The 15,884-nt window shown below is 36.4% G+C and overlaps 1 protein-coding gene across 1 annotated transcript; it reads left to right on the top strand.

Moving 5' to 3' along the window:
- Window positions 1–12,930: 12,930 nt before the first annotated feature.
- Window positions 12,931–15,257, top strand: LOC148864137 (uncharacterized). Its single transcript, XM_088981734.1, has 2 exons — window positions 12,931–14,672; window positions 14,768–15,257. Exon 1 carries the CDS (start codon window positions 13,519–13,521, stop codon window positions 14,542–14,544), a length of 1,026 nt encoding a protein of 341 aa, XP_088837860.1. The 5' UTR covers window positions 12,931–13,518; the 3' UTR covers window positions 14,545–14,672; window positions 14,768–15,257.
- Window positions 15,258–15,884: the final 627 nt, after the last annotated feature.

Here is a 15,884-nt window from a genome sequence, read left to right as displayed (position 1 = left end):
GCCAAAGCCAGAGCCACGCTGCGCTTCAGCGATCCCAAATGGGTTGCGTGTTGTTCAACCTAACACCACTAGTTATGAGTGTTTAACTTTTGAATGCTTATGGAATAATGATGATATGGGCCATACCATGCACAAACTCTCCCCCCCGCCCCCTCCTTTTGTGGCCAACGGCAAAAGCTTGCCACCCAAGCGTTCAATAATGGATGCCCTAATCTTCCATCCCAAGCATGATCTGATTGGTCTGCCAAAATGAAGCATAATGTGCCCCAAACTCCTTTTATGTGGCCATTTAAAATATCCCATGTAAAATAATGTTTTTTTTTTCATTAAAAGGAAAAAAAAAAACGAAGAAGAACTTGAATCTATTACTCACAAGAATGAAAATGGAATTTGTTCCTCATATATAGCTCCTCACACCGACCTCTGAGTCACATCCTATCATGCATTGGGAACATCTTCCTATGAATAATACATAATGCTTTCGAATTGTTGTTGATTCGGACGGTTAGATTGTTTTGGATCAGAAACGTTAAAGTAACTAGTTCCGTTTTACCCTAAATCCAGTCCCTAGCTAAAAATCGTTGAATTGGTCAATAATCCATTGACCCAAGTTGTTGAACAGTCGATCCATTCAACCCGTTCAACGGTTTTTTGTCATTTCTATTTTATATTTTTAAATGGATCGTCCATTCAAACCAGGTGATCGAACAATCAACCCAAAAACCAATGATCAAAACGATTCTAGTTCTGATTCGATTTTTAAAAGATTAAAAATAAATAAAAATATAGGAAATGCTCCCAATGTGCGATCAAGACGTGCTGTAAAATCAGTGTGAGGAATGCTCTCTGATAAGCAAATCCACACTCACAAGAATGGTACCCATGAAAAATGCTTTCCATATACAGCTGCAGCGTCTTATGAGTAGGTCATAGGTGTGGTCGTGTAGGTGCGGCATTTTTGTGGGTAGTAGATCTGCATTCGAAGAAAAGAAGAAAAACTGAGAAAGAGAAGAAGCACAGCTGAAGGGATAAGATTTTGAAAGCCCTTCAAACAAGCACTGGGACCCCCACAAATTAGAGCCACTAGGGCATGAGCTACTCCCCATCTTTAAAATACCGATGCAATTGATGAAGTTGGCTAGCTTTATCAAAAAGCCACATATCTTCATCCTCCACATACCAGGACTGCTGGTAGTTATTGAAGCAGCCCGCCGACCTATTATTTATTCATCCATTCATTTATCAGGGATTCAGGTTGACAGATCCCAACCAAATTAATTGAATTAGATAGGTTGCTTTCCGGGTTGGCTCTTTCTCATAGATTTGCTTGACCAAATTGCTCAATGAAGAGGACTAAACGACATGGTTAGAGCCTCAGAGGGACCCAAGTTTGCTTTTTCAACCTCTATGCAGGGAAGCTTTCAACCATTCCAACCTCCGCCGAACACCTAACCTAAACCACTTCTTTTGGGGAGGTTCTCCGATGTCAAAATTTGGGGCATTCACCAGATTTTTCTGGGTAGGAAGATTTTCACAAAATGGGAGGGTAAAGAGCCGATGAGGCTTGGGGAAAGGAGGGTATCGATAGTTCCTCTCTAATGAAAACTTTGATGGACTACATTCAAATCTCTCTATTGCCTACAATAGAAAATTTATAAGAAGACAAAAATCTATTATTGTTACTGTGGCAGGGCTGTGGCGTTATGAGTTATGGGAGGCCAACATTCTGTACCATAAATCTTTTTATTTTTTCAGGAAACGCCATTACTGGGGCGCAGCAGAACTGTCAGTGCCCACGGACTCATCAAAGAGTTATGATGTAATGAGAAAGCTCAAATAGCTCTCATTAATTCAAACCATGAAAAGCTAATGGGTTCTCTCTCATCATGCTCATGGTTAGTCAATGGTTCTTTCTATACCAATTATAATATTTTCTGAAGTTTGATAATTCTAATCACCTCCCTTAAAATTTTTTGATATAGCTGCAAATAGATTCTCTCTCTTAGAATACTCTACAAAGAGGTATGAAAATGTTCAAAATACTCATACCAAGTAGATTATCAGGAATAATCATGCCAAGTATAATCGGGTCAGATCTGATTAACCCAATCAATAATAATTGGTTCGATTTCAAGGTCTATCTTATGGAAACGATTAATTATCACTTTATCAGTTTGGGACTGGTCCACCCTGTCCCAAACCAAATCCGACCCATTGGCAGTTCTATAGAGCACCCCTAATTTGTCTTTCACTCAAATTTTCATTCTTTCCTTATCCCTCTTTTGAACACAAGAGGAAAGGAGTACAAGTACAAATAAGTAATTGTCCTTGAATGAAACCACATGTGAAATCAACAAAACCAGGATTCTTTTATATGATGGATTTGGGAAGGAGGATGAATCATGAACTTGCATAAGAAACTTCTTGATGTAACTATGTGTTGGTGATGCCTGTGGTACAAGTGATGACATCAATTTGTGTCTGGTTTAACTGAAAGTAGGCTAAGGTTCTATTGGTTGTAGTACAAAGTGCAAAACTCCAAGTATGTTGCTTTTTTAGGCTTGAACTGTAGAAAAATCAAAAATATTTTCATCCTCTTCTTTTTTGTTCTTTTTATTTTAATTAATTATTTTGATATCTGTTTTCCTTTGCCTATCTATTTGTATCACTTCAAGTTAAGTTTCATTCTACCAAATGACAAGCTCTAATTATTTGTTCCAAATACATATATCAAGATTTTCTCTTGTAGAATAATTATTTCAACCAATTTAGATGGTGTTTGGAACCAGGGGCGGGCATTTATTGAATAAACACTACCACAAAGGCATCACTTCAGCATTTCTCCATTATGCATATTCATACACATAGAGAATTGCAAAACCAAGCTTTGATTTATGTGCGCCTATCATTGGGGGAAGCTTCATTTTAGCACTTCCCCCAATGGCTAAGCATTTATTCACTGTTTTGCTTATGTTGTGCCTAATGGTGTCTAGTGGTGCCTAAGTGTCAATAAACGGGTTTATTATTGTTTTTTCCAATTTTACAAACAAATCAAGTACAAACATTAGCGAATAAATGCCCACTATTCCAAACACTTACATGGTCAAAAAATTATTTTGCATCTGAATTTATAAATTGATGACCCCGAGTAGGTTATCTCATGGTTTTCAAAACCGGATCAGACCAGAAAAACCGGGAATCGATCAGGTGACTGGTTCATGTTTTCCCCAAAACCGAATTTTTCATAAAAATCGTTGATTTTGGTCAGTAAACCGCTGACCCAAGCAGTTAACCATTCAAACCGTTTGAACAGTTTTGACCGGTTTTCATTTTTTTACTTTTTGTCAGAACAGGATCGACCAGTAACTGGACCCCTGACCGATTCAGTCTCTGGGTCGATTTTAAAAACCATGGGTGATCTATTAAACAAAAACATGCAGTTTTATTGCTATACAAAGGAATAGATCATTTTTTCAAAGAATTCAAAAAATTTAAATCTAGTAATTGATTAATTTATTGGATCAGATTGAATTTTTTTGGGTAAAAAAAATCTTCCATATATGGATTACAAATTGAACATTGTAAAACTGCTGATAAATTTTATGATTTAAATGGAGATACCCAATGTGCGATAGTTTACTCTTTGCTAGGAATGGTTTGGTGAATGGAGACCATCAAATGGGCCTTAGCAAAAATAAATAAATAATACGGCCTAAAAGATCAAAGATTCAGTTCAATGATTTCTCAGGCCATTCAGCTCAAAGAAAGAAAACTACAAATCAAGTGGGGGAAATAAAGCAATCATGGTGCACTTTCAAAACTTGGTAAACCCATGCCTAGGGCTCATGTAGTTATAGGTCTAGGAGAGTAAGTAGATTGTAAACGCAGCCCACTGTAGATGTGTCACGACCACATTATGCTCAAGAACAGTTGCTTTGTTGTCTGCTTTTAGTACAAAGATAGACTAATCCACAAGCATACAGTAGATCCATGTTCCGACGTTGTTCCCAGAGCCCATAATTTCTTGGGTATTTCTTTCAGTTGGATCCATCCAAAAAAAAAAAAAAAAAAAACTTTAAAAGAAACGAGAAATAAGAAGATTGTTTTAAATAAATGGAATGCATCCCTATGTCTATTTGTTTATAATGCAAATTTCATTTATATGGATGCATATTGTGGTTTACTATTTTTTTCTCAAAAAGATTGATCGTTTGGGAGAAATAAAATAGAAAGTAAAATAATGTGATTTTCATTTTATGCAAGAGAATGAAGTTAGGGTAAGGGGTGCAAATTTTATATTCCTAAAACATTATGCTGTGTTTGGTTGCAGTGCAAATTTATTTTCACCAGTACAAATATATGGGAGTGCAAACGTAAAAAATACAAATTCTTGTTTAATTTTGTTTTGGATTTTATTTTATTCTGTTTCTTGTCTTAATTTACTTCATTTGTACTGCAATCAAATAATATAAGCGAAGATTTGAAACATAAATAAGACAATTTTTCACTCAAATCATTTGTATTGCCATGGTTTTGCATCAGTATAATTTTTTTTTTTTTTTTTTTGCATTGCAACCAAACACAATCTTTAGGCTCAGGTATACCTGCTTGGCTAAACTCTTCTTTTTGTAGTGTTTTATCATTTTGCTGTATATTTTTCATTTTGTTCATTTATAAAAAAAGATGAAAGATTAAAATAGGGGATGAGGTAAAAAGTAATAGTTCAATTTACAATTAAATAGGGACTAAATTTAAAAATGGGCATTTTAGTCAGTACTTTAAAAATCGGACCAAACTAAACAATCGAACCATTTTGGCCTGGGAACTGGTCAAGCCATTGGTTCCCTTTTGGCCCCGAACCACTATTTTACAAAAAGTTGTTGAAATGGTTAGAGGCAGTTTAAGCATTGAAATGTTCAAGCCGATTAACGGTTCTCATGTTGCTTTCAAACTAATTCCACTTTTTTTATTTATTTTAAAATATTATTTAGAAAAAAAAATGAAAAAAAAAACTTTCATATCTCATAATCTTGTTCAATTATCCCAATGGTCAAAATTAGTTAGGATTTTTAGTTTTTCTATTTTAATTTTGACTTTTTCTCATTTCTATGTTTATTTTTAAGTTGTAACAGCAGCAAAAGAAAAAAATGCAACTCCAATGAAGAAATCAAAAAATCGATGCAAGAGGTGAGAGATTAAACATAGATTTTATATTAAAATTTGAGATACACCAAGTAAGTAATTAAGCAAATGATATGGGATTTGAGAAAAATTTAGAGAAATGTAAGAAGAGTGCAAACGGTGTTGTAGCAACAATGGCGATGAACATGGAGATAGCCACCTATGGCTTCTTCTTCTTCATCTCAAAAGCATAATAGTTATGCAAGAATGATTGGTCAACATGGTGACAACCACCTCTGGCGACTCTTCTTTCTCTTATTTTTTCTTCTTCTTTTTTTAACTTCTCAGCTTTACCAGTCTCACACTCCCTTTTTATAACAATGTAATCCTAATATACCGGTCAAAATAAAAAGTTACATTATATTTTACAACTTATTGATTTGACTTGCTCAAATTTGATGGTTGAACCCTTGACCTACAAATTAAAATCCAAAAGAAATTTCTACAATCTTATTCATATTTTTCATGGTAGTGTAAATATAGAATTATATGCGTTCAATTTTTTCTATATTTTTTTTGTATTTTTTTGTTTAAACGTAATTCTGATATGTCACATTTACTTTTTGTTTAATATGACAAATACATGATATTATGCATGTGCCTAAGTGTTTTTTTTTTTTTTTGCAAAGTTTATGTATTTTTATATTTTATTAGTTTTTATTATTTATTTATGACATCAAAGGTTAATACATTTGACCCCAAAGTTTAATTTTTTATTATTAAGTTTTATATTTTATTTGTTATCAATTCTAAATTATGTATTTCATTTTCATTATGAATAAAAATAATTATTGTTTATTATACTTGTTTTTCTAATTTGATTAATAAAAATATCATAAATGTGTCTAATTTTTTCCTACATTTTTTTGTAAATTTCTATATTTATTTTTATTTTAAAAACTTTATTACCTAATTATGACTTCATAAGTTGATCAATTTAATTTAGATGGTTGATCAATTTGAGTTAGTTTTAAAATATATGAGTTTATATTGTTAAAAATATTGACACTAATCTAATTAGTGCATTTATTAGTGAAAAATAACTTAAAATGTAAGATTTAATAAGGGAAAATTGGTTTTAATACGTTAAGTATAAGACTTAATGAGAGAGGATTAAATGAGGTAGAAAGTAATAATTGAAGTTACATTTTCAACCCTTACATTTAGAGATGGGTTAAATACACAAATATGGCAATTATAGTAGCCATTAAAGGTGGCATTAAAACTATAATAAATGACCTTTATACCCTTTCTCAAACAAAGAAATAGAGGATAATTTTAGTCCAAAAAAAATTAATAAAGCACTCACACTTTTACTGATTTCTTGTTGATTATAAATAGATAACAATTAATATAAATTGCCAAAACTTTATAAAATAGATAGAGGTCCCAAATCCATAGATATATGGATGCAAAACCATACCCAATCTATTTTTTTATTTGGTAATTTTATTAACTCGTGCCAACTAAACACGGACATGGTAAAGGGTTGTTTTTTATCAACTTGTTGTGATGTGATAATTGATGTAGTAGTTGGTGGTTACTAATGCACCCAAAGTATTTTTCAAAACTATGTACCATATTATATGTAACATAAAATTAAAGTTCATAGAAAACCCTCTCTTTTTTGTTAGTATAATATCATTGGAATCTACAACTAGAAAACCCTTTTCCCTTGATTGATTACTCATAAGTTGCTATATATACTTTCTAAAAAAGGAAAAACAAACAAATGACATTGCATAATATATGACCATCAAGCTAGATATGAAAAAAAACAAAAAAAAAGTTTACGATAGAACTGAACGACACGCCTATAGCAAGTTATGGAAATAATGGAACGAGACTTGGTCCTTTATAGTAAAGTGGGTCATTTCATTAAAGGTACAACTTGGGTGGGCCCAACATGATTCCAATTTGGGTTCTACATTTTTTTTTTCTTTTGCTCTATGGGGTTATACAACCAAATGGATCTAATAGCCCAATCCCCAAACCCATAAACCCACTCGGTGCTAACGATATTCAATCTCAAGTCTCCACTATAACCAATAACCAATAAGAGATCTTACCAATCAATCGATTGGCACCTTGCTTGTATTGATTGGGCCTACATTCTTGTTTTGTGAGCCGGATTTGGTTAAAAAAAAAAAAAAAACTTGAGATTAATCTATACTCCCGATGAACTAGGGTAACCCAAGCCTCACTCATGCATGGCCTAAGTGCCTAACCCAACCTAGGCTTGATCCAGCCTGAGCCTATTGGGACAAATGCAAATACATAAGAATTATATTTGATTATTTATACAATAATATATACTTTTTTGTACTTAATGCGTATATGTACAAAATCTGTATATATGAATTTGTAAGTGAAACTTGTTCAGATTTTCAATTAAAAATTGAAGCATAACGTTTCTACCAAAAAAAGGCCATAAAGCCCAATCAAAGTTGGTTATATAAAAAACATAAACATAAATTCTTTCAAATCGAACCAATTCGCCCAAGCATGACTAACGCAACTCAGCCTAGAGCTCAACCTGAGTTGTATTGGGTTAGGCTCGAGATGGGCCTAAGTTGATGAACTTAGCCTTATTAAATTTGGGTCGGGTCAAGACCAAGCCCGAGGTTTACACCTTTAAAGTTGATTAGGTTGAAGGTTAAGTTAGGTCCATCCACTTGAGTTGCACCCAAAAATAAGAAATAAATATGTAGGCCATGTGATATTGCAATGTATAGTATTCATCTCTTATGAACTCCTTATTGATGGTTTCACTTCTAAAGTCTTTCATCTTTCTACGAGTCTTATAATAAGAACTTTTTCTCCCTTTGTATTTATGTCGGTATTTGATGGTGTGCGATCTGAAAGCTTCTTATTGCAGGACAGTTCAGGCGTTGAACTATGTAGGTTGTTTGGTCGAGCTGTAAAGAAAGAGAGAAGATCGAGTACCAAAGCTACTTTACCTGGTGCGAGCACTCAGATGCTTAAGTCAACAAACTAGTGCTTTTTGATAGTTAGAAAGCAAGAGAGAGTTGAGAGAGTGATTACTAAATCGTGCATACCATATGAGGTTGGAGGTGAGGCCCTTATATAGGTGAGCTGCTGTAAGTCTCACGAAGCATGCTCGGGATCTCCGGTCCATCTGGTTTGGAAGTCGTTTCACGCCTAGAAGTGGACTCCGTGTAAGCAGGTAATGTCTATCCAATCTCGCCTGAAGCAAGCAGGGTCATAACCAATTCTTCCTATTTGGCATCATGATCCCGAGGAATTCGAAGGCAATAGCCCGCTTAAGGGGGAGGTCACTCGACACATTAGGTAGGTCGCTAACTGGAAACATGTCACATGGTGGAAGCATGTCGCCTCTTAAGCTGACTTAAGGTCTTGCCTACTTGTTCACAGTTCGGCTTAACAGCGTGGTGCCAAGGTTACTGATGCATTTTACGAAGTGCCTAAAGTGCTCTTAGTGTTTGCTTATGTGGTGCCGAGGTATCATTCTGTTATTCTACAATGCCATGTGTCATCATATCATTGAAGGACCAAATTACCCCTCATTAATAGCCACAACTATTTTATCTATCCTTTGGGGGCGTTCTTTTTTTGGATTTTGACAAGGGAGAATGATGATCAATGGGATTTTGGTTCCCATTCACCATTCTTTTTTCAGATTTATGTGGAGACTAGGGAAAGTTTATTTTCCTAGGTAAGTGATACCCATCTCCTAGGTGGCTAAATAACTTTGCCACCTAGGGGAAAAGTTGCCAACACTTGAATGAGACAAAAGTGCCCTTTTTAATAATGGGTTTTTATGAATAAAATAGTCATTGCCTTATTTACATGAGAAAGAAAAGAACATGGGTAGATGCACTTATCCTGATAAGTGTTTCCTAGGAAAAACTTACCCAGGTAACTAGATTTACCCAGGTAAATAACTTACCAAAAATGGAACGAGGCCTTGGTGAAACAACACCAAAAGGTGGTATTTAGACCAAACTTTATGCATGAAGCTTTACTATCTCTTATTTTCTTTAGTTATATATTTTATACGAAAATTTATGATGTATTATCCCTGCCAATGTTTTATTGTTATTTCGAATGTATTGTCCCAAACCCCCATCTATACTACAATATCCCCTTTGTGTTGTTATTGGTCCCCCTACCTGGACTTATGTATAAAAACCCCTATTTTTTAAGACTAAGTTAAAGAATATTGATGAAATTATGAGGAGTTAGATGATTAAGAAAGTATTAGGGCAAAAATTGAACTTTTCATTTCACTTTCTTTTTCATTGGCTGGAATGTGTAGAATGAATTATACTAGTCTAAATGAAACTGCAAGGTATCAATTGACTAGTTGGTAAGATATCTTGTTAGTCGTAGTTTGTAAGGTATCTAATTGTAGTGGAGGCTTGTCCCACCTACACTAGGGTTTGGGTGGGTGGGGGGAGGGGGTTATTTGTTGGGGGATGGGCTGACCCTCAAAAGCAAAAGCAATTGACTATAATATGATTAAGTGTTATAGCAAAAGCAATTTGACGTAGTTCCTCATTTAAGGGCTTATTTCCCTTTTGTTGTTAAAATGTCTCTAGGAATTCTAAGTTTTTTACCGCAAAAATGAAATAAGTCCTTAAAATAAGAAATGCTAAATGCAACTTATATATTCATCGATAGAGCTCACTTTTGCTATAATAGTATCGTAGAACAAGGCTAGAACCGAAAATCAAGGTGTTTGACGTATTGCGGATTTATGGTAGCACCAAAGAGATCACTTCATCTAATTCAAGGTAGGGTGTAACAAGGCTTTGATTTTGTTAATTCAATTGTTCAGCATAGCAGTATGACACTGTCGTAGCAATTGTTGTTTGCCAATGATATACTTTGTTCATGGTCGATAGCCTGACAGGCTGGTCCGGTCTAATCCATTCTAAATTGGGTTTGGATAAAGTTTTAAGACCACAGGTTTGAGTTCAAAACATTGGGCCTAAATATTATTTGAGCCAAGCTCGGGTTTTCCCAATTTAGTTTGGCCTAAGCTTGAGTTTGACCCAATCATATTATATATAATAAAAATATAATATATATTGATGAGGGCGGATTTGGCCCTCCAATGATATTGTGACACATGGCACCTCGGAACAACTAGCTGACACCTGGAACCATTTAGGCAATAACTTGCCTTAGCCAAGTTGACGGTGTCCCACCTGGTGGCCTAACCCATGCGGGGCCTGGCATAGGTGCGAACTTGGCGACCAGCGAGACGTGCTTGCCGACAAATTCGACATGCATATCCTAACACTCCCACGATCCTTGGAAGTTGGCCCACATGCCGAACGATCCGAAGGGTGGTCAACGTGCATGGTAGTTACCTTCGGGAATCTTGGACCACTCAAAAGACCTCGCAGAAAACTCAGAAGCAACAATGCCTATATAAAGGCACCAACCCTAATGACATAGGGGGCAAATAAGCATATTCTAGCTCTCATACTTTGTGATTTTTAGCTCGCAGTATACTATGAGAGTAATGACTTAAGCATTGGAGTGACCTCGCCGGGTTATCCACCCTAAGTCCTCTGACATCAATTCCTTGCAGGTCTCTAGAAGTTCAACAATCAATCCAGCTCGACACTCCAGTCAGCTCGGCACCTAATAGGCAACTCGGCATTCTGGTTAGTTCGACAACTAATGGGCAGCTCGGCACCTAATAGGTAGCTCGACACTCTGGTTAGCTCATCACCTAACCTGCCTAGCTCGGCCCAGTCAGCTCGTCACTTAACCTGCTTAAATCGGCCCAGTTAGTTTGACACCTAACCTACCCAGCTCGGCCCAGTTAAATCGGCACCTAATCTGCCCCCATCTCGGCCTGGTCAACTTGGCATACAGGTCCTTATCCAACAAAAGTTCACTTCGGCCTCTGAGTCATCAGCCACTTGGAAGCGGACCAAATAACGAGATACTTAGCACGAAAAATTAATACTTCACGAAAAATTAATTCATCATATATTAATAATATATAATATATTATATAATAATAAAACTATAAGCAAAAAATATTATATATTATAATATTTAGAATATTATAAAATATATAATATATATTAATAATATATAATTAATATAATATAAAATATCTATCGAGATCAGGCTTTGGAGTTTATGCAAGGCCGAGCTCGAATTCAAAATCTAGGTCTGCTAACCAGTCGGGGTTTACTCGGGCTGATCATTTTCTGTTTATATAGAGGCAAGAGCCCTACCCAAATCCGGCCCGGCCCATGAGCAACTCTTGCCACTGAGAACCGTATATTAAATATGACTTCTTTTTTCGTTTATTTATGCTTTTGCATGTCAAGGTATTGATACTCTGTCAATTCAACACTCAATCTTTTATGCTTTTCCAAGTTGGTGGTCATTTTGAAATCCTTTAGGCAGTGTTTGGAACTTTGTAATTTGGTCGCATTTTGTTGGGAGTGGATGGGACCGGTCCTGTCTATACCCTAATATAGTGTGGACAGGTCCCTTCACACCCCAATTTCTCATCTACAGTAAAATCTCGTGGTTAGGGACGGTCCAAACTTGATTTTTTATCCTCTACTTTACACTTTCCTTGAAAGGGCTACCCTATTGTTTGTTTCACATTTTAATATTTTTGTCAATAAAATATTATTTATTTTACTTAATTTTTTAGTTTTTTATTTTAAATTTTTATCAATAAGCTTATATTTTAAATATGTAAAATATATTTTTTTAAATTTTGATTATTTTACTATTGTTTTTATAAAAAAATTAATATTTATTTGTTAATATTAATTTATTGATGCATTTTTTAATATATTTATCATAGAAAATGCAAAAATTAGATATTTACGATTAACTATGTAGATCAAGGTTTTCGAACCGCCATTGACCCAGAAAGTCGAACCGTTCAACCCGGAAACCGTCCAGACAAGTGGTTCTATTTTATCCCAAACTCGATTTTTGGTAAAAAACTGTTGAAAAAGTCAATAACCCATTGACCATAGTGATCAAATTGTCGACCCATTCAACGGTTTTTATCATTTTTTATTTTTTTAATTTATTTGTCACAACAGGCCATCCATTTGAATCAGACGATCAGACCATCAACCTCAAAACTAGTGGTCAGAACGGTTCAATTTTTAGATTATTATTTTTAAATATTTATATAAAATATTCATAAATATATATGAAATACATAGAATTAAAAAATATAGTATGGACTGATCCACACCACGCCTACAAAATGTCAATATGAGTGTGAATTAATATGAAGTGTGGTGTTATATGAATTAATCGCTTTCACATAATATAGTATGACCAATCCACATTCACCAATTTATAATCCACATTACTTAACACTCCGTCTATTGTTAACTGTATTCTAGACGAAAATGGTGTCTGTCGTATTTCACTCAGTCTTTTGTCTCGGCCCCCTAACCGTACATGGACTTAACTGTACTAAATTTGAAATTCAAGGGTGAAGTAGTCATTAAATGTATTATTGCACTGTAGGGTTATGTTTACAATTTTGTAGAGGGGGCTGATAACGGCACATCCAAATTTTGATAAAACTGGGCAGCGGACGCACCCTTTTGTAAACACCTAAAATTGCAATAAATCCAATGTCCCTTATCTGTCGAGCTGTTCCTATGCATCGGACGGTAAGGGATCCTTGATGCCCGTCCAAAGCTGCAAGAGGTTTAAGCGTGTCCCCTACATAAGGCGCCCCGATTTCGAACCGTCTTTGTTTTTGCCGGCTCTGCAACCAACAAAGCTTCAAATCTCCGACAATGGCGTCTCTGCAACTCGCCTTTTCTCCACGACAGAGAATCTGAACTCTCTGGGTTCCGGTCTCACGGCTTCGCTGTCTCTGAAAGCGATCTCTAATGTCCGCTTCCGAGTGAGCTGTAACATTTTCAGATAAAAAAAGATAGCCAAGTAGAAGATCAAGAGTTCTTCCCCACCCCCTTCGTCTCTGTCTCTTTCCTTCTTTTCGGTCTATCTCCTTTAAATCCTATCCTGCTTTCGTTGATTTGTGAAGCTTCAGAACTTGCACTCATGAAACCTTTTAAGGCTCAGGTTTCCTTCTAGCGTTCTCTGCGTACAATCTCTCTCTAGCTGTAGTTTTTGTTCATCTCTATTTATTTTCTGGTTTTTAAATGTTAGGGTTTTTGCTTCAGTAATAGCTGTTTTAGATGCTGTTCGGGATCAAGGAAGCAATGGCTTGGAAATAGAACTAGTTCTTTTCTAATTCTATTCGTGTTAGAATCTGATCAATATCTAGGGTTTCACTCCAGAAATACTCTTTTACGGACTTCGGTTTGTGAAGCAATGGCCTACTCATTTCAGTACTCGTCGGCCAAAAACAGGTTCCATACGGCGATCTGGACCGTGAAACTGGGCTTCCTGCTTTTTGGGATTGTTTCGACCGCTCTTTTGTTGAAGCGTGCGATCCCCTACTCCGTCAATCTCTTCATCTCTTCGCTCCCTCGTCTATGGATCTCGTTCCAGAGATGGCTGGCTCGTCCTTATCTCTTTGTCGTTTTCAATTTTATAATCATAGTCATTGCAGCTTTGTCTAACTTCCAACAGAAGCTCTTGGACAAGAGCGGAAGTGAAGAAGCTGAGTGTAGACCGGAGAAGCAGAGGCGGAAGGCTTCGCAAGGAGTTTGGTTGGAGATTAACGAAATGGAAGAAATGCAAGTGGAGCCAGACGAGAAAATAATGGTTTTTGTTGAAAAATCCGGTGAGTCATCACCGGGGGGTTGGTCGGATGTGTCCTGTGTGACCGATTCTGACGGGAAATCGGGGCTGAACTCCTCGGCCTCTTCCGCCATTGTAAAAAGAACGGGAACCTACCTGAAAACCGCCAGAAACACTGCGACGGTGTCAAAGTCTGTGGGACATCCAGGGCGCGTTGCGAAGGCGACGGTGGAGAAGAAGGTGAGAAGTATAGGGAGCGAGGCAAAACGGGAGGAGAACGACACGTTGGATGCAACGTGGAAATCGATCGCAGACAGACGGAATCCGGCTGCACGACAGTTGAGGAAGAGTGACACGTGGGACACACCACCTCGAGTGGTGGTCGGAGCAGAGTCGGAATCAATGGTGACGACGACTGGTGGACGGCAGCTAAGGAAGTCAGAGACGTTCAATGACACTGCGTCGTCAGCGTCATCCGCTTCGTCTGGGTCGGATTCTTCGCGGAGGAGTGGGGGACTGAGGAGGGAGGTATTAATGAGTCATGACGATTTGAATCGGCGAGTTGAAGCGTTCATTGAGACGTTCAGACTGCAGAGGCAGGAGTCATACAGGCGTTATTTGGAGTCTGAGACGGTCCATCGAAGAATCTATTGAATGGAAGAGAGAGAATTTTTGAACTTACAAAAAAGGGTCTCATATGCTATTTTTTTTACCCTTTTGTTCTTCTTCTCTCTTCTCTCCTCTCTCTTTCTCTCATAGAGAACATAATCCCACATCTGCAGGTAAATTTCCATGAATTTTCTTTCTGTGCTCTGTATCACTTTCTGACATTAACTTAGAGTGATTCAATTTTTTTTGTTTCTGTTTTCAAATGCAGGACCCTTTTTTAGGTAGGATGGTAGATATTGCCCGAAAATTTTACTTTTTCAAGTGGATTCTATTCTATGGAAGAATTTTCATTTTGGATTGATAGGTGGATGATGGTTGGAGCTTTTGAATTGAAGACCTTCATATTACTGCAAAAAGGGCACGAAAGCAGCAGCTGATGCTGTATTGGTGTGGATGATGCAGTTACAGTTTTTGAGAAGGCCTTGTCTCTCTAATTGTGATGTCTGGTCTGGTGTATTTGAGCTGTCCGTCTGCTGATGATGATGTAAGTTAATGAATGCGACCCTCTATAGTTTTATTGGATGTTCGTTCTGAGTGTTCTCATTTTCTTTCTCTGATGTCTGAACTCAATCTATCAATCCTTTGCTTTCATTGTGTGTGATATTGAAAATATGGATGCTTATGGTGAAAAAATCTGTATTATTTGTTCTTGGGCTACACAGATAGGGTTCCAAAATCCAAATTTGGGGACTGTGGAATGTGGGTGTGCATAGGGCTATTATATGTTGGGTCCCAGTCTTATGATGAATCCCCGTTTGGAAATCGGAATTGGTACTGGCAGGACCGTCCTCATAGTCCTTTGCATACGTGCGTTGGGAATATCTTTCCATTAAAAAAATGTACAATTACGGATATGTTTCTAATACACTTCTGCAAAATCGTTCTCGCCGGTTTCATGGTAAGATCATGGGATGTGCGGACACAGATACCATGTTGGGACAGTTTTTTATGTTGTGAGCTCAAGTCCAGGCCCATTGAATTCAATATCAGTGCACCCACATCGACACGGATCGAAAAGGAGGATATCGGATTTGAATCTAACGTGATTAAATCCGATATTTTCGGTGCAAATAGATTATTAGTGTTAATTTATTTAGTTGACATAGTTTTAATTTCCAGTAATATATTATGAAATTCATTGTCGTATGTGGTGATAAAGTAATAATAACTTAATATACCCTACATTTGGGTGTCAATTGAATTCAAATTTGCTGTCCCAACTCAATGATTGTGTTTTATTTTTTTTTGTTATTTTCGCTAAAATAATGAAAAAAAATCAAGGTATTATGGCCATCAAAAGTAAAACTTGTTCATGAACGAGTTTA

Source organism: Nelumbo lutea, chromosome 3, assembly GCF_056320005.1.
Source record: "Nelumbo lutea isolate HS-2025 chromosome 3, American lotus-T2T, whole genome shotgun sequence".
NCBI lineage: Eukaryota > Viridiplantae > Streptophyta > Magnoliopsida > Proteales > Nelumbonaceae > Nelumbo > Nelumbo lutea.
This window is presented reverse-complemented; position numbering and strand designations above follow the sequence as displayed.

Coding starts and splice junctions, on each gene's coding strand:
- LOC148864137 (XM_088981734.1), top strand. CDS start 13,519: ATGGCCTACTCATTTCAGTACTCGTCGGCCAAAAACAGGTTCCATACG.